Here is a 19,635-nt window from a genome sequence, read left to right as displayed (position 1 = left end):
ACTTAAACCTATCTCTCTCAAGGAAAGTATTCCCCATATTGAGAATAGAATTGCTGTAAATTAATTTCACTGGGAATCAGAGATACTCTGCTTACACATGGGTACAGAGCAAGTTAGAATTTCTCTCCCGCTCTCCACCTCTTCCTTTTCTTAACACATCCTAGAAAAATTCATATATCAGGACAGCATGATATGTTAATGGAGATTACATTATTTTACAAAGGGAAAGAGAGAGACTCCCATGAAGTTACAAATTAGTGTGCAGAGGGATATTTATTTTTTATTATAAATACTAATAAAGCCTATTGAAGATACACAGAAGCATAATATATATCATTACAAGATAAAGTCATGGATCCGAACAGAGAGAACATATAGCCCTTTTGCCATGATGGAACTTCAGTTTTGACACAATCTTTCAGATGTGTCCACATTTCTAAAAAATGATAGAAAACCAATCAAGTTTAACTTAAACTTTTCCTAAAACTTAAATTAGGCAAATGGAATATTTCCAAGGTGATTGTGGATCTTGAGCTGACATTCAGGTTGCTCAGAATACTTTTGATAAGGGTTGAAATACAAAAAGTGAGTTTTAAATTATGGATCTGTACAGATTTAAGACATCTGCATACTCTGTCTCTTCCTTCACACACATTGGTATCACAGATGTCCATTAGCTTCTGATGTCATTAAGATCACATGACCATTTTTGCTGATATTTTATCAGAGAGAGAATAAAACAATCCACCACCTCTGGATGGTGAAGATGATTCTGGAAAATATAGTGAATAAGAGAAACAATATCAAGGGTCAAAGAGTTAGAGGTCTAAAGGAAAGGTTGGGAAGGAAATATCCAGGGTCAGGAGAGAAACGGGTTTGTGAGTAAAAAATGTCCTTCATCACTTAGGGAGCAGAGAAGTGTGAAGATTAAAGCGGATAGTACTGAGGAAGACATGTGTAGACGTGGCTAGAAAGAGATGAGGGTTGGTTGGATAGGCAAAGAAAGTTCAAAGACAAATGTGAACATTGGAGAATTTGATTTGAATAATAGCAAAAGCAGTGAAACCTGCAGGACTGTTCCAAGGAATAAATGTTACAGTGGCTACATTAGACATTGTTGGTACCTTGCTCAAATTTTCTCAGAAACCTCATTTGTGCTCAGTCCCCAAGTTCTTTGTGTCTTGCTGCCAGCAGCTTAGATAATAACTGATTTCTGGGACTATCCAATTCTTTTGTCTAAGTGGTACAGTATTGTCTGATATGTGCTCTAGCGCTCCCGACAGAATCAGGCAGACAGAACATCAGGAACATCTGAAATCTTCCTCTTGTTTGGCCTTTGCCTTTTCCCTAGTCAGTGGGCTTCCCAGGCGGTGCTAGTGGTAAAGAAGCTGCCTGCCAAGGCAGGAGACATGAGACTCCAGTTTGATCCCTGGATCGGGAGGATCCCCTGGAGGAGGGAATGGCAACCCAGTCCAGTATTCTTGCCTGGAAAAGCCCATAGATGGAGGAGCCTGGTAGGCTACAGTCCATGGGGTCGCAAAGAGTCAGACATGACTAAGCGACTTCAGTTTCAGTTTCTCTTTGAGAAGACTTTAATCGAAACCATCATTGGGAAGCCCAAGTTTAAGGGTGTGTTGAAAACAATGGAGATGCTTATGGTAGACATTTAAGAGGAGGCTGGCAACTCAATGAGAGCAACAAGTTAATTCATAGACAACTACTTAAAATCTTAACAGAAAATACAGGAAAGGGGATAGCTAGGAAAAGTTTTCTCTGATCAGAAGACCTCAAAGAAAAGTTTCAAAGACTGTCTCTGCAAACAGACTTGATCTAATTAGATGAGACCTGGGAACAATTTATGCATTCATAGCATTGTTGAAAAAAATCAGCCAGCAATTAATGGAGTCTATTGCCTAGGTGTAATACAAACAGAAGCAAATAGTTTAACATAGCAATTAGAGAAAAAGACTGTCAAAGAGCCTTGCTAAACCACTACCACATCAGGATGTCTAAGAATACCCAAGACTATACTCTTTGAGGAACAACATCATAGGCTGCACAGTGTGGGAAAAATGAACTTAACTGAAATAGTCAAGTCACTAGACAAATAAACAAGCAGACAACAGCAAGTGCCAGAGGGGTGGAAAATGGATATACAGAATAGCTGTAAAAAATGTGGTGGCCTGAATAAGGACTCCCAAAGTTATTCAAGTCCTAATTCCTGGAATCTAAAAATATGACTGTAAAAGAAACAGATAAATTTCTGAACACATACAGTCTTCCAAGACTGAATGTGAAAGAAAAATAAAATTTGAACAGACCAATATCTAGTAATGAAGTTGAATCAGTAATCAAAAAACTCCTGAGAAACAGAAGTCCAGGGCCATATGCTTCAAGAAGAAATTCAACTGAATATTTAAAGAAAAATTAGTACCCACACTTTACAAATTATTGCTAAAAATCAAAGATGAGGAAATGCTCTCAATCTCATTCACTGAGGCCTACAATATCCTGGTACCAAAACCGGACAAAGATTCTACAAAAAAGAAAATTCAGGCCAATATTGCTGATGAATATAGATGCAAAAATTCTTAACAAAATAGTAGCAAACTAAATTCAATGAAACATGAAAAGAATCATGCATCATGATAAGGAGAAATTTATTTCATGTGTGCAAGGATGGCTCACAACCCACAAATCAAGCAAGACGATATACCATGTTAACAGAATAAAGGATAAAAATTATATGACTATGTCAATAGATGCAGACAAATATTTTGAGAAGATTTAACATCCATGATAAAAACCGTCAACATATTTGGTATAAAGAGAGCATGACTCAAAATAATAAAGACTACTTGTTGTAAATCTACAGCTGACATCATACTAAATGGTGAAAAACTAATCTTTTTCTCTAAGATCAGTAACAAGACAAGGATGCAACTCTCACCATTTCTATTTAACATAGTACTGGAAGTCCTAGCCTCAGAAATCAGACAGGAAAAAGAAATAATTGGCATCCAAGTCGGAAAGAAAGAGGTAAACTGTCTCTAATTACAGACAACATGATACTCCATATAGAAAATTGTAAAGATGCTAAAAAACTAATAGAAACAATCAACAAAGTTAATTACAAGTTGCAGGATACAAGATTAATATACAGAAGTCTGTTGCATTTCTATACACTAATAATAATTATCAGAAAGAGAATTTAAGAAAACAATCCAATTTCTAGTTGAATCAAAAAGAATCAAAAGTATCCAGGAACAAATTTAACCAATGAGGTGAAACACCTGTACTCTGAAAACTGTAAGACATTGATGAAAAGAATTTAAGATAATGTAGATTGAAAAAGGAAGCTGAGAGGGCTACAGTAAAGAAGAGCCCACAGCTTTTCATTGGCTGAGTCCTTGCCAGGAAAGGATAAAGGCATCCTCATCCTCCCTTTGCCCTCCACTATGTCCACAAGCCATGAGAATTTCCCCCGTCTCCCAACACTTCCCTGGTGGCTCAGATGGTAAAGCATCTGCCTACATTGAGGGAGATCCGGGTTCAATCCCTGGGTCAGAAAGACCCCCTGGAGAAGGAAATGGCAACCCACTCCAGTATTCTTGCCTTGAAAATCCCATGGATGGAGGAGCCTGGTAGGCTGCAGTCCATGGGGTCCCAAAGAGTGAGACACAACTGAGCGACTTCACTTTTCATTTTCATGCATTGGAGAACGAAATGGCAACCCACTTCAGTGTTCTTGCCTGGAGAATCCCAGGAACAGGGGAGCCTTGTGAGCTGCCGTCTATCAGGTCGCATAGAGCTGGACACGACTGAAGTGACTTAGCAGCAGCAGCAGCATACTTTATAGGACAGAGACAGAAAGATATTTGACTCCAAAAGAAGAAGGAGCTATGGTGATGGGAGGAAGAAGGTCTAGTGATTCAAGAAGGAGTCACGAACCAAAGAATTTAGTTAGCCTTCAAAAGCTAAAAAAGGCAAAAATGAATCATCCCTTAGATCTCAAGAAGGAATCAACTCTGCCAAGAACTTGACTATAGACAGTGAAATGGATTTAAGATTTCTTGCATCAAGAATAATTTTCTTCTAAGTTACCAAGTTCATATTGAACATTAAGTAAGGTTTATTGTTGATGTTCAATTCGCTGTACTTGTAGGATGGGATGATGCAAGTGTCTGTTGGGACACATTCTGGTGAGGCAGATCTGAACATTCTTGAGTCATTTAACTAATCAGGATAACAACTTTATTGGGTTTTTTTTTTTTTCCTTTGAATTCTTTTCACTTTTTTACCATTTTTCAGTTCAGCATATGATGGTTAAATATTTATTTTATTTTGTCCTCTTATCAGCTATTCTGCTAGTTCCAAGTTAGAAGTGTCTAGTACAGAAGGAAATATAGATTGAGAAAGGAAGATAAAGACTGAAGTTCATTATCCCAGGAATGCAAGGATTCTTTAATATCCGCAAATCAATCAACGTAATACACCACATTAACAAATTGAAAGATAAAAACCATATGATTATCTCAATAGATGCAGAGAAAGCCTTTGACAAAATTCAACACTCATTTATGATTAAAACTCTCCAGAAAGCAGGAATAGATGGAACATACCTCAACATAATAAAAGCCATATATGACAAACCCATAGCAAGCATTACCCTCAATGGTGAAAAATTGAAAGCATTTCCCCTAAAATCAGGAGCAAGACAAGGGTGCCCACTCTCACCACTACTATTCACCATAGTTGTGGAAGTTTTGGCCACAGCAATCAGAGCAGAAAAAGAAGTAAAAGGAATCCAGATAGGAAAAGAAGAAGTGAAACTCTCGCTGTTTGCAGATGACATGATCCTCTACATAGAAAACCCTAAAGACTCTACCAGAAAATTACTAGAGCTAATCAATGAATATAGTAAAGTTGCAGGATATAAAATTAACACACAGAAATCCCTTGCATTCCTATATACTAACAATGAAAAAACAGAAACAGAAATTAAGGAAACAATACCATTCACCATTGCAACAAAAAGAATAAAATACTTAGGAGTATATCTACCTAAAGAAACAAAAGATCTATACATAAAAACTATAAAACACTGATGAAAGAAATCAAAGAGGACACAAACAGATGGAGAAACATACCGTGTTCATGGATTGGAAGAATCAATATTGTCAAAATGGCTATTCTACCCAAAGCAATCTATAGATTCAATGCAATCCCTATCAAGCTACCAATGGAATTTTTCACAGAACTAGAACAAATAATTTCTCGATTTGTATGGAAATACAAAAAACCTCGAATAGCCAAAGTAATCTTGAGAAAGAAGAATGGAACTGGAGGAATCAACCTGCCTGACTTCAGACTCTACTACAAAGCCACAGTCATCAAGACAGTGTGGTACTGGCACAAAGACAGAAATATAGATCAATGGAACAGAATAGAAAGCCCAAAGATAAATCCACGAACCTATGGACACCTTATCTTTGACAAAGGAGGCAAGGATATACAATGGAAAAAAGACAACCTCTTTAACAAGTGGTGCTGGGAAAACTGGTCAACCACCTGTAAAAGAATGAAACTAGAACACTTTCTAACACCATACACAAAAATAAACTCAAAATGGATTAAAGATCTAAATGTAAGACCAGAAACTACAAAACTCCTAGAGGAGAACATAGGCAAAACACTCTCCGACATAAATCACAGCAAGATCCTCTATGACCCACCTCCCAGAATATTGGAAATAAAAGCAAAAATAAACAAATGGGACCTAATGAAACTTAAAAGCTTTTGCACAACAAAGGAAACTATAACAAGGTGAAAAGACAGCCCTCAGATTGGGAGAAAATAATAGCAAACAAAGCAACAGACAAAGGATTAATCTCAAAAATATACAAGCAACTCCTGAAGCTCAATTCCAGAAAAATAAATGACCCTATCAAAAAATGGGCCAAAGAACTAAACAGACATTTCTCCAAAGAAGAAATACAGATGGCTAACAAACACATGAAAATATGCTCAACATCTCTCATTATCAGAGAAATGCAAATCAAAACCACAATGAGGTACCATTACACGCCAGTCAGGATGGCTGCTATCCAAAAGTCTACAAGCAATAAATGCTGGAAAGGGTGTGGAGAGAAGGGAACCCTCTTACACTGTTGGTGGGAATGCAAACTAGTACAGCCACTATGGAGAACAGTGTGGAGATTTCTTAAAAAATTGGAAATAGAACTGCCATATGACCCAGCAATCCCACTTCTGGGCATACACACTGAGGAAACCAGATCTGAAAGAGACATGTGCACCCCAATGTTCATCGCAGCACTATTTATAATAGCCAGGACATGGAAGCAACCTAGATGCCCATCAGTAGACGAATGGATAAGGAAGCTGTGGTACATATACACCATGGAATATTACTCAGCCATTAAAAAGAATTCATTTGAATCAGTTCTAATGAGATGGATGAAACTGGAGCCCATTATACCGAGTGAAGTAAGCCAGAAAGATAAAGATCATTACAGCGTACTAACACATATATATGGAATTTAGAAAGATGGTAATGATAACCCTATATGCAAAACAGAAAAAGAGACACAGATGTACAGAACAGACTTTGGGACTCTGTGGGAGAAGGCGAGGGTGGGATGTTTTGAGAGAACAGCATGTATATTATCTATGGTGAAACAGATCACTGGCCCAGGTGGGATGCATGAGACAGGTGCTCGGGCCAGGTGCACTGAGAGGACCCAGGGGAATCGGGTAGGGGGTGAGGTGGGAGGGGGCATCAAGATGGGGAATACATGTAACTCCATGGCTGATTCACGTCAATGTATGACAAAACCCACTGCAATGTTGTGAAGTAATTAGCCTCCAACTAATAAAAATAATTGGAAAAATAAAAAAAAAGACTGAAGTTCATAATCTGTAGGGCCAAAAAGTGTCTGTGATTAAAACTGTACCAGTGCAGGTAAGAGACAATCAGCACTGCAAATGCCCTGTGGGGCCTCATGGTGTGACTGAGGCTGGAGGAGGGGCTGAGCCCCGGGAGGGTTCATGTAGAGGCTGCAGGTGCCTGGGGAGCACCGTGCTGCGCAGCACAGAAGTAAGTGCCCGAGTCTGTGGTCCGCGGAGAGGAAATGTGCAGTGAGCTGCGGCCTTCTTTGGGGACTGTAGTGGCATTTAATCTTCCTTCCTGCTTTGTCCCTGAAGGAACGGAAAACAGGTGGATGAGGCGGCCCCCAGGGTTCTGAAGATACCACTGCACACTGTTTGGGAAGGTGGAGAAATTACACTGCAGAGTAGAGCTGGCTCCCTCCTGGAGACTCAGGGCTGGGGGACTCTGCACCACATCCATCCCTCGCACACCTGATGAAAAGGAGGGAAACAGTCACAGGTGAGGGTCACAGAGCGCCTGCAAAACCCGGAAAGTACACCCCCAACCACATAAATGATAAGGATAGAAAGTCTGCAGGACTTGTCAGCTCCTCTTCCTCCTTCAACAAAAGAGAAGCTGCTCATTCCTTCAGATTCCCCTGTGGGGCAGCCCCAACTCACAGCAAACCTGGGCAAACAAAAGCCCCAGTACAGTGTCCACTAGCCTTTTCATGACGCTTTGCCTTGTTGCTGGAAAACATTCACAATATACATAGCAAACCCTGGGTGGTGAGTGTCATGACTTGTCTGGATGTTTCAGCTCCTGCAACCAATCAGCTCAGCCAACAAACCCTGCTCAGCTGACACTCTGTGACAGGAAGCCCCACCCTCTGGTCTCAACTGAACTAAAAACAGGTTAAAGAAGGGTGAGAGTGGAGAAAAAGGTGACATTCAATGTTTTGTACATAATTTTGAACTTGTGAAATGGAAGTTCCTATTTTTTCCTGATATATATTAATAAATAAATCTTGGACAATAAAAGTGGAAAAAAATCAGAAAAAGCTGGTATCTATACTTCAAAATTTTCCATCTTACCTTTTGTTTATGATGCCCTGTTTGATCCAGGGGACTTTCCTGAGAGCTATGGATAAAGATAATGACAGATAAAGATGATAACAATCAATGTAAATATAGATATTTTGCATTATGGTCATAAATGTCTAGTGCTTGAATCAGGGAATAAGACAGAGCTATTAATTGAAAGGAATATTCATCAAAAAGCATGCTTCTTATATGCCGATAATGATTTAGCTTTTCTTCACACAAAATTATCCTCCTCTATTATTACTAACCCCCATTTGATAGAGTTTTCCAGGGGATGGATGGAGCGGTAAAAAATATACTTGCCAATTCAGGGGACAAAAGAGATGGGGATTCGATCTGAGTCAGGAAGGTCCCCTGGAGAAGGAAATGGCAACCAGCTCCAGTATTCTTGCTTGGAAAATCCGATTGCCAGGGGGACCTAGTGGGCTATAGTCCATGGGATGGCAAAGAGTAAGACCCGACTGAACGACTGAGCACGTGAAAACTCAGAATGAGTTTCAGAGGTAGGAGGTAGATGGGCTGGTAATTGTCAAGCAGAGTAAAATTCAAGCTTTGTTTTCCCTACACACTCCAAATACTGAGGGAAGAACCAATTCTACCTTGTTGGAACTGTTCCTTTGACTTGCTTTTCACTGCTTTTGTTATAATAATCGTACATAATGGGCTGCCTCAGAGAATCAGCCCCTCGGCCTGACTGCTAAAAGGCTTTTGTTCATGACCTATCCACTTGTGGATGGTAGGAAAGAAGAAATCAATACATCCCCTGCCTGAGGCTTGCCATTCTAGCAGATGTTTACAAGATTAATTTTGCCTTTTTAATTTGTTTCCTCACCTTCCCCTACCCTGTTCTGTAAAAGAACCTGCCATCCAGACCCAAACAAGATGATTATTTTGAGACATTAGTCTGCCATCTTATTGGTCAGTCAGCTTTCCAAATAAACTCCTTGCCCACACACCTCTTCTCTCAGATTCATTAACCTATCATGCTAATTAGCCTCAGTAACCAAGACAATTAACGGCAGGAGCTGAGCTCTACTAGAGTAAAAAAGTGACCACTTCTGAGGTCAAAAGGTCAAGGAAAACTGCAGGCACAGAGAGACTCCTCAGAGCTCAAAAAGGAGGTGGCACCGCCTCATAACAGATGATGCCAAGCATCCCACAAAGCTCTGCGCTAGAGTCCATCTTGGCAAAAAGATGCACATGCATCTTTCAGGAGTGTCCTAAAACAGGTCTGATGTGGGGAAAGGAGAGAGATATCTGGCCAAAGATAAACACAGACCCAGAAGAACTGCCCCCTATGGATGACTTAACCACCTCTTCACTGCACTCCTCATCTTCCTCCTCATTAGGGAGGATGCCCTTGTGTCTCCTGCATTGGCAGGCAGATTCTTTACCACTGCACCACCTGGGAAGCCTATTAATGGAGACTGATGAATAAAGGAGAACGTTTTTTGCTTCACACTATATTGTGTTTGGAAAGGTCACCTGTATACATCCTTAAGTGCCAACAGTAATTAGCTCAACCAGTCCCAAATGCTTTAGTCAAAGAGTTGAAATCCTTTAAGGAAAGAAGCTTCTTAGGATACTGGCAAAACAGTCTGGAGATAATGCAGTTAGAAATAAGGCATTGTCCTGGGTTTTTTGTTTGCTTGAGAGATGAGATTAATATTGTAAAGCAAATTCTCTGACTTGTGTTATATCAACTCACATGGTCAATCTCAAGCTATTATATCTCAGCCCATCACTATTCCAAATGACCCGGCAGTAAGTAGCTTTCTCCAGCTTGTTGAAAATTCTATGGCCTCATTTTCCCTAGAATTCTGATTCTAGAGGACGAAAATGCCAAATTTCAGAAAACAGGAGTCTTTCCTTTGCAAAATGATAAAAAAAAAAAAAAGAATAGAAAAGACAAGAAAAAATGAAGAAAAGAAAAATCTAAGATGCCCATGGGAACCAAACACTTCCAGGATTCTGTATTGTCTGTGCTGTTTGCCTTCACAGAACATGCCAACCTCCTAATACAACAAAGACTGAGCTACAGGGTCCAGGAGGTTTGTGTTCAGCTCCTCCTGCAGCCCCAGGCACCGTGTCACTCAGAGCACAGAAGGACTTGGCCGAGTCTTTCCAATGAGCTGGTGTTTTCCTCAGGTGGAAGGACTTCTCACTCTTCCTAAATTCAGCCTCAAAACCTTTGATGCCTGAAACAAGATTGTCTCCAGACACGTACTTCAGGAGAAGCTGGGGTCCCTGGTCCGGGTACTGCATGGACCAGAAGAGGTATGGTGAAACAGAAGATGAGTAGTTGCACCTCAGCTCCAGACGGGCTCCTTCAGAGACAGTGATGTGGTCATCAGGCTGGGTCACTGACTGGGCTCCAACTCCTACAGAAACATCAGTGCTGAATCAGTGAACTCAGCTAACGCAAAAAGTCTCTATTCAACATGGCACAATATTCCATGTGTGGACAAAGGAGTAAAGTGGAGTAATACTCAGAAACAGGAGCATCTCAAGCATCAAGGTGAACACCAAGGTCATAGTGGAGCAGTGAAGAGGCAGTGAGCTCCTTTCTAACAGGTTCCCCACAAATAAGTTTGAAGACTGGCTGACTTGAACCCAGGTTTCTCTGAAGTTAAGAATGACAAAGGATATATATTTCTTCTGATGAAGATTGTAGGGAGGTTGTTAGGAAGAGAAGCTGTCTTAATAAAGTGGCTGTCTCTGGTGTCTGAGATGCGTTACATCTCACTGTGTAAAAAATGGTCAGAATATCTCTTTAAAACCTAAGGTTTTGTGAGGTTCTTCTGATCCTTAGCAGAAAAGCAATTTCCAATTTAGGCAGCAGTGCCCTCCAGAGGCCAAATAGAGAACTACGGAGAAGTTCACTTTTCATTAACATGCCCCACCCTTTTACTGCCCTTCTGTGGTTGACTTTCAAAGCATTATGATTATGTACAGAAGAGGATTTATATGTTGTCAGCCTTGAACTATTTGGCTTTTTAAAAAAACAGAATTGTGAGGTAAAAATTTCCTGTGTTACTGTATAGCACAGGGAACTATATTCAATATCCAGGGGTAAACCATAATGGAAAAGAAAATAAGAAAGTCTATATATGTATAACTGAGTCACTTTGCTCTACAGAAGAAATTAGCATAACATTGTCAATCAGCTATACTTCAACTTTAAGTGTTGGATACAAAATAGTTTTTAGAATGAAACATAAAATCACAATGTTACAATTTTTTTAGTTTCCAGATTTAATTGAGCCAGAAGGAAATAATCCAACATATTTCAACTTCAGAAAGAGAAGAGCCATTAATCCAGAAGCCTTCAGTAATAAAGGTGAAATTCAGACATTCTTAGTTGAAGGGAAACTAAGAAAAGTGGTCACCAGAAGACCTATCCTAAAATAATGTCTAAAGGAAGCTCTATAAACAGAAATAAAATTATAAAGGAAGGAGTCTTGAAACAACAAGAAGGAATAAAGAATACAATAAGCAAAAATATGGATAAATACAATAGACTTTTCCTCTTGAATTTCCTAAATTATATTTGGTGGAAATATTTTATAGCATATTAGATGTGTTATATAATAACATATATATAATAATATAATTATATATCTGGGAAAAATTATAACACTGTCTAATGAGGCTCTAGACACACATGGAGGAAATACTAAAGAAAATTATTTTATGAATGGGGAGAATAAATAAGTGTAAAGGGAGGCAATACTTATACATTACATTCAAATAGGTAAAATAATATTACCAATAGACTGTGTTATATAAATGCAGTAACTGGAGCAACCATATAAAAACAGCTATACAATAAGACACATCTAAATGCCATAGGCAGCCATGAAATTAAAAGATGCTTACTCCTTGGAAGGAAAGTTATGACCAACCTAGATATATTAAAAAGCAGAGATATTACTTTGCCAACAAAGGTCCATCTAGTCAAGGCTATGGTTTTTCCAGTGGTCATGGATGGATGTGAGAGTTGGACTGTGAAGAAAGCTGAGCACCAAAGAATTGATGCTTTTGAACTGTGGTGTTGGAGAAGACTCTTGAGAGTGTCTTGGACTGCAAGGAGATCCAACCAGTCCATCCTAAAGGAGGTCAGTCCTGGGTGTTCATTGGAAGGACTGATGCTGAAGCTGAAACTCCAATCCTTTGGCCACCTCATGCGAACAGTTGACTCATTGGAAAAGACCCTGATGCTGGGAGGGATTGGGGGCAGGAGGAGAAGGGGACGACAGAGGATGAGATGGCTGGATGTTATCACCTACTCAATGGACATGAGTTTGAGTAAACTCCGGGAATTGGTGATGGACAGGGAGACCTGGCATGCTGCAATTCATGGGGTCGCAAAGAGTCAGACACGACTGAGCAACTGAACTGAACTGACTGAAATGCTATAGGAGATTCCCTTGTGACTCAGACCATAAAAGAATCTTCCCACAATGTGGGAGACCCGGGTTCAGTCCCTGGGTCGACACGATGCCCTGGAGAAGAGAATGGCTATGCACTCCAGTATTCTTGTTTAGAGAATTCCGGTAGGCTACAGTCCATGAGGTCACAAAGAGTCAGACACAACTGAGCAACTAACAGACACACACATACACACACTAAACACTGCAGATAAATTGAAGTGTAATCCTAGAAAATGTTGACTAATTCACAGGAGGTTATAAGGAAAAACATAGGGGACAAAAAAAAAGCACACACACAAAAAAATCAAATAAAATGGAAGGCTAAGCCCTAAAATATCAAGACATTAAAAACAAGCGATCTACACACAGAAATTAAGACACAGAAGTTGACCTGAACACACCAGTGACAAAACAGCTCAGACAAGAAGTGGGTTAAGAAACACGACCCAACTGTGACTGTCTGAGAGAAATTAATTTCAAATAAGACATAGTCACCCTGAAAGTAAAAGGATGGAAAAAGATGTATTATGCAAACATTGATCAAAGGAAAGTATAATGGCTATATTAACATCGGATAAAGTAGACAGACTCTTGAACAAAGAACATTACGAGAGACAGAGAAATATTCTCTACTGATGAAGAGGATAATTTACTGAGAAGACATAGTAATCCTAAATGTATATGTACCAACTAACAGAGCTGAAAAATAAGTGGAACAAAAATTAAAGCTAAAAAGAAGAGACAAATCTAGAAATATAGTTAAATACTTCAATATTCCTCTCTCAACAACTGGTAGAATAACTTGGCAGAAAATCAGCAGATATATAGAAGAACTCAATAACACCACTAACCAGTAGGATTTAATTATCAGGTATACAACACTCCACCCAACCAGAGGAGACTATACTTCTTGCCAAGTGTCCGTGGAATATATACCAGGTAAGTCCAAATCTTGGGACCTAAAAAAACTCAACAAATCTAATGTAAAAGAACTGAAATATAAAGAGTATGTTCTCCAACCACAATGAAATAATAGCATAAATAAATAACAGAAAGATACAGGAAAATTCCCAAAATTTGGCAACCAAACAACACACTTCTTAATCATCTATGGGTCATAGAGAATGTCTCAAGGGAAATCATTGAATTTCCCATGAGTTGAATAAAAATGAAAATAACAGCATACCAAAACTGGGGGGACACAGCCAAAGAAGTATTTAGAGTGAAATTTTAGCACCACATGCAAATATTAAAAAAGAATGAAATCTCAGATAGATTATCTAAGCTTCTATCTGAAGAATCTGGACAAGGAAAAAATAAATTAATCCAAAACAAGCATAAGAAAATAATAAAGATAAAAGGAGAAATCAATGAAATTAAAAGAGATAAACAATAGAGAAAATCAATGAAACAAAGAGTTGGTTCTTTAAGAGGATCAGTAAAACTGACAAAGTTCTAGCAAAACAGACAGGTGGAGGGGAGTGGAAAGAACAGGGACAATGTCAGCAGGCTAATTAGCAGTATGGCATCCCATGTGATTGGCTAAGGATGAACATTTGCCTTTCTCCAGTTGGTCCTAGGCTTCTGTTATAGCTCAGTTGGTAAAGAATCTGCCTGCAATGCAGGAGACCCTGGTTCCATTCCTGGGTAGGGAAGATCCACTGGAGAAGGAATATGCTCCCCAGTATTCTTGGGCTTCCCTTGTGGCTCGGCTGGTAAAGAATTCGCCTGCAATGTGGGAGACCCGGGTTTGAAACCTGGGTTGGAAAGATCCCCTGGAGAATTGAAAGGCTACCCACTCCAGTATTCTGGCCTGGAGAATTCCACACACTGTATAGTCCATGGGGTCGCAAAGAGTTGAACTCAACTGAGAGCATTTCACTAACTAACATTAGCAGGTGGTCCTGAGTTGAATGAACTTCCGAAGTATTATGCTAAGTAAAGTAAACAATGCCCAAATGCCATGTATTGTAAGATTCCATTTGCATGAAATGCATAGAATAAGCAAACCCGTGGTCAGAAAGCAGGTGGGTGGCTCCCAAGGATGTGTGCCTGGGGAGCTCTGGGAGTGACTATGTCACAGGCCTGTGGTTTCCTTTCGGGGTGATGACAAGGTTTCAAATCTAGATAGAGGTAGTGATTGTGCCATGTTGTGAATATACTAGACGCACACTTAGGTGTTCCTTTAAAAGAGAGAATTGTGTGAAATGTTGCTTAATCTCAACAAAACTACTATTTTTTGACTTTTTCTTTTGTATTAGAGAAGAGCTGGTTAACAATGCTGTGTTATTTTCTGGTGTACATCAAAGTGATTCCGTTATCCATACACATGTATCTGTTTGTTTTCAAATTCTTTTCCCATTTAGACTGTAAAACTATTATTTAAATTGAAGTTGATGAAAATCTAACAATCAAAGAATTCACAATATAATTTTAGATCATTTTAAAAGAGTTTTTAAAATTAATTAATTTATTTTAATTGGAGGATGATTACTTTACAATATTGTGATGGTTTTTGCCCTACAGCAACATGAATCGGCCACAGATACACCTGTGTCCCCACCATCCTGAGCACCCCTCCCACCTCCCCTGCCACCCTATCCCTCCAGGTTGTTCCAGAGCGTGGGCTCTGGGTGTCCTGCTTCATGCATGGAACTTGCACTGGTCATCAGTTTTACCTGTGGTAATGTACATGATTCAGTGCTATTCTCTCAAATCATCCCTCCCTTGCTAATTGCCTCTATCTGGAAGGAAAGTCAATACAGAAAACCCCTTAATGGAAGAAGTTTCCTCAGCACCAAGCCAGGACGTGGTTGGAGCCCCATCTGCAGTCTGAGTCCTGGGAACAGGCTCCCTCTGCGCACTGGGGCCCACAGCTCAGAGGTCGGTGGTCGAGTCACCGTGCTGAGAAGTCGCAATGTGTAAAGCACTGTGTCCTGATGGTTTATCCAACGAGACTGTAATTCTTCCACGTGTTTGCTCTTTCTGATTCGCCTGAATTGACAGTAGGGATGTGAGCCCTTTCCCGGGATCCTGCCTAAACCACTGCAGGAAGTACAGAGCGCTGTCGGGGTAACTGCAGTTGAGATCCACGCTGTCTCCCTCTCTCACGCTCAGAGCTTCAGGACTCTGACTCACGTCCTGCTTACCGCTCACCCCTGTTCAGAAAGAGAAAACAGATAGCGGCTGATTATTCTTGGAAACTAACTTAAGTTTACTTTTTCGCTCTCCACAGGAACTCCCAGAAACCATGCAGGTACAACTCCCTGACTTTCTGTCTTCCCTGGGGAGGAATATCTGGGAGTCGCCCATCCTTTGCCCATTTCCAAATCCCTCTAACTCACAGTTTAATTGTAACCAAAGGTTGAGTAGGCTCAGGAATTTGTCCATTCCTTCTGTCCTTTAGACTCACTGGAGAACTGAATTCTTGTGTCCGTAAAATATTCAAGGACTCGCAGGATAAAAGACCTGCTTTGCTGCCTCTTGTGTTCAAAACTTTCTACAGGAAACACAGAGTCAGCCCAGCCAATCAGAGCAAGTCACACAGGCACGAAGGAGGACGCGCCAGAAGCCCATCTGCCAGGAGTGCGAGGTTGCCATGGAAACACCATCATCTCAGGGCTAAGCCCAGCGTTGCCAGAGAAATGTTTATCTCTTCCCCTCCTCCTAGGGAAAACAAATTTTACAACATCAGATTTGCAGAATGTGGCTAAGTATGCACCTAGAGGGGCTTCTCTGATGGCTCAAACAGCAAAGAATCTGCCTGCAATGCGGGAGACCCAAGTTCGATCCCTGGTTGGGGAAGATCGCCTGGAGATGGGAATGACAACCCACTCCAGTATTCTTGCCTGGAAAATTCCATGGAGAGAGGAGCCTGGTGGGCTACAGTCCATGGGGTGGCAAAGACTCAGACAATACTGAGTAACTCATACACACAGGTACCTAGAGAGAAATGTAAGCATAAATGCTTATGTTAGAAAAGAAGAAATTGTAAGTTTTACTGCACAGCTGCAGCTGAACCTCTTCACATTCCTATAACTGCTCCCTCCTCTTGCCACTTCAGTTCTTAAGAATTGTTTTTCTTTAATTCACACTTTTTTGAAAATCCCTTTCTATCCTTTCTCAGCCATCAGATTGCAAAAAGAGTTAATCATAATATTCACATTCAATGTTTGTGATATATCAGGAAATGGCCACTTTCACATCCTATAACTGAAGTATAAGCTAAAGAAGATTCATAGGTGCTATTTTCATGTCATTGGCCAGACATTCCACTTGTCTGAGAATTTTTAAAGAAATAACCTTATAAATACATTATAAAATTGCATATTGTATGTAGCAAGGATATTTAAATATCCTTCAATACAAATACTCAATATGTTAGGATAGATCTCTATTATAATATACTATCGAGTTGTCAAAAGAGTAAGTAGATTATTTCTGACTTGCAAAGATTTTTTGGACTTATTCAAACTGGTTATTTACATTTTAAATTAATTCTTGTTGGAGTATAGCTGATTTACAATATTATGTTACTTTCTGCTGTGTAGCAGAAAAAATTTTTGAACTGTTTAACTCTGGAGTTTTTAATTTTTAATTCTCATTTTATGTTGCCTGCAGCATTTATCTCAGAAATCCCTTCATCTTTAAACACGTTTAAGGCTCAGTTTCCTTACCTGAGGATAGATTAATATTATTTTGTGGGTTTTAGATTACAGAACGAGTATCTAAAGTGCTGACCAAAGGACCTGACATATGGTAGTGGTTCAATAAATGATAATAAAGACTCTGATGTTGAAGATGAGAATGACAAAAAGACAGCAGGCAGAAACAAGAATCTCATGATAATTCTCGGATCTATTCCACTGAAGACATTGGGCAGACTATAAAGCTAAAAACCCAAAAGATCAAAACTGAACAAAACCAGGAGTTATGGATAAGAATACTGTGTCTGTCTCCTTGAATCAGGAGGCTTCCACTTCTCTCCTTCTTTGTAAACCCCCCTCTTCTTCTACCCACAAAGGAGGAGTGAGGAGGGCTGATTCTGTCATTCAGAGTCCATTTATGAGTAGGAGATTGAAAAAAAAGTGAAAATGCTAGTTGCTGTTTGTGATCCCATGGACAGTATCCTGCCAGGTTCCTCTGTCCATGGAATTCTGCAAGCAAGCATACTAGAGTGAGCAGCCAGTCCCTTCTCCAGGGGATCCTCTTGGCCCAGGGGTTGACCCAGTGTCTCCTGCGCTGCAGGCGGACTCTGTACCATCTGAGCCCCCAGAGAAGCCCGGGAGATCAGTTCTCAGTCTAACTTAAACACAGGACGCCAGAGCTCAATTCTTCTGCTTACAGCTCCTGCATTTTGAAGTCTTTGCCACCTGTGATAAATGCAGTTCTATAGAGGGCTAATTTAGTGCCCTGGGATGGGCTGCCTCTTCTTTCTATTTCAGCCCAGATGCCTGAAAAGTAAATCAACTCTTGGCCAGTTTGAGGTGTGTCCTATCTTTCCACCTCATCCTTGTTGGAATTCTGAGCTTGCTATTCTGGATTCAGAAGGAAGTAGGAAACTCTCCTTAGGCATGAACCTCAAACTCACCTTTCCTAGAGGTGATCAGAGGACCAGTGATATTAGGTCCTGGAGGTAATAATAATAATTTTGCCCAACTGTTGGCTAATATAAGTGTTCTGAACATGTTTAAGGTAGGCTAGGATGAGCTATGATGTTCAGAGTTCAGGTATATTAAATGAACTTTTGACTAAAGATATTATCAGCTTATGATAAGTTTTTTGGCACATAACACCATTGTAAGTCAAGGAATATTTGTAATTAGAGACAAATTTATGAATTTGAATTATATTTGTCAGGAAAAAAGAAATGTTGAGAATTAATAGGCAAAGTTGCAACTCAAAGAACTGGAAAAAGTAGCAAGTTAAAATAAAAGAAAGTAAAGGTAGCAAATAATAAAACATGGGCAGAAAAAAAAACACAATTTGTCAACCATCGTAAGGGAAAACTAAATATATAAAGAACCTTTATCTGTTAAACTAACTGAATCCATAATTTCAGGATTATTAAGTTTCTCCCATAAGGCTATGCTTACATGGCCTCACTATAGTAAACTTTCTGAAAATTGTTTCTAAATCATTAAAAACCCTACACAAATTCTTCTACAGGTAGAAAAGAAGCCATGAATTGCAAGTTACCTAATGAACCATTACAATCTTGATACCAAAATCTGACATTAATATGGAAAAGAAAAAGTTGAATACTAGTATCATTCAGGAAAATGGGGGGAAAGTGCTCAATAAAATAATAGCAAATCAATGTTTCATTATGTAAAAAGGACAAAACAACATTCCTAAGGGCACAACTCTAGAAATGAACGTTGGTTTCACATTTAAAAATCAATTTAAATAAATAAAGAATATTTATCAAAAACACTATAATTAATAATCACAGTGAAATATTGAATGCTTTACCTCTGAGTTTGAGAATAAGAAGAATTCTATTCAACATTTTATAGGTGATCTTAGCCAGTTAAGTAGAACTTGCTATATGATTTGTGGGGTGCAGTTAAAATGAAAATGCAGAACGCCAAGTGGGCTGGGGAGTCACCTCGTAGGACCGCTGCCCAGACCCCAGACCTACTGAAGAACTTTCTGTTGGTGAACACACAGAGGTGCTAGGCAAGTGGTCCCTGGAAAGGACATGGAAGCTCTACAGTTCCTCTCACAAACCTGACCCTACACGTCTCTTCCATCTGGATATTCATCTGTATCCTTTATCATAGCCTTTTATAATAAACAGGTAAAAATAAGTGAAATATTTCTCCTAGTTCTGTGAGTCACTCTAGGGAATTACTTGAGCCCAAGATTTTGTTTTGTTTTATCTTGTTTTGGGAATCTTCTATCTACAGTCTTTTGTTCAGAAGCATAGTTGATCACTTGGGCTTGTGACTGGCATGCCTTTTTCAGGTAGAAAATGTCAGAACTGACTAGAATGATAGGATACTCAGGTGGGATTGCTTACTATGGGAAAAAACACATTTGTTGACCAGAAATGTTTTGTGCGAGTAGTAAAGGAGACTCATAGGAAAGAAGGACATAATAGGGCAGAACTGGGTTTTTCCCTACACAAGAAGGAAAAAAATCTGTTTTTTTCCCTCACACACAACTTTTTTCACAATAGCACAAGACTGTAATCAATCCAAACAAC

At 39.5% G+C, this 19,635-nt stretch overlaps 1 pseudogene and 3 gene segments (V, D, J or C); all 4 read right to left on the bottom strand.

Annotated features, from left to right (window-relative positions):
* LOC122704631 overlaps nt 1-19,635 on the bottom strand; it is a 284,386-nt gene that overhangs the window by 253,554 nt on the left and 11,197 nt on the right.
* LOC122705793 lies at nt 7,067-7,652 on the bottom strand. The segment is given in 2 exon segments: nt 7,067-7,380; nt 7,570-7,652. Coding segments are annotated over 2 exon segments (366 nt in total).
* On the bottom strand, nt 9,988-10,589 carry LOC122705792 (annotated as a pseudogene).
* On the bottom strand, nt 15,268-15,867 carry LOC122704652. The segment is given in 2 exon segments: nt 15,268-15,583; nt 15,770-15,867. Coding segments are annotated over 2 exon segments (327 nt in total).

Source organism: Cervus elaphus, chromosome 12, assembly GCF_910594005.1.
Source record: "Cervus elaphus chromosome 12, mCerEla1.1, whole genome shotgun sequence".
In the NCBI taxonomy this organism is placed as follows: domain Eukaryota; kingdom Metazoa; phylum Chordata; class Mammalia; order Artiodactyla; family Cervidae; genus Cervus; species Cervus elaphus.
This window is presented reverse-complemented; position numbering and strand designations above follow the sequence as displayed.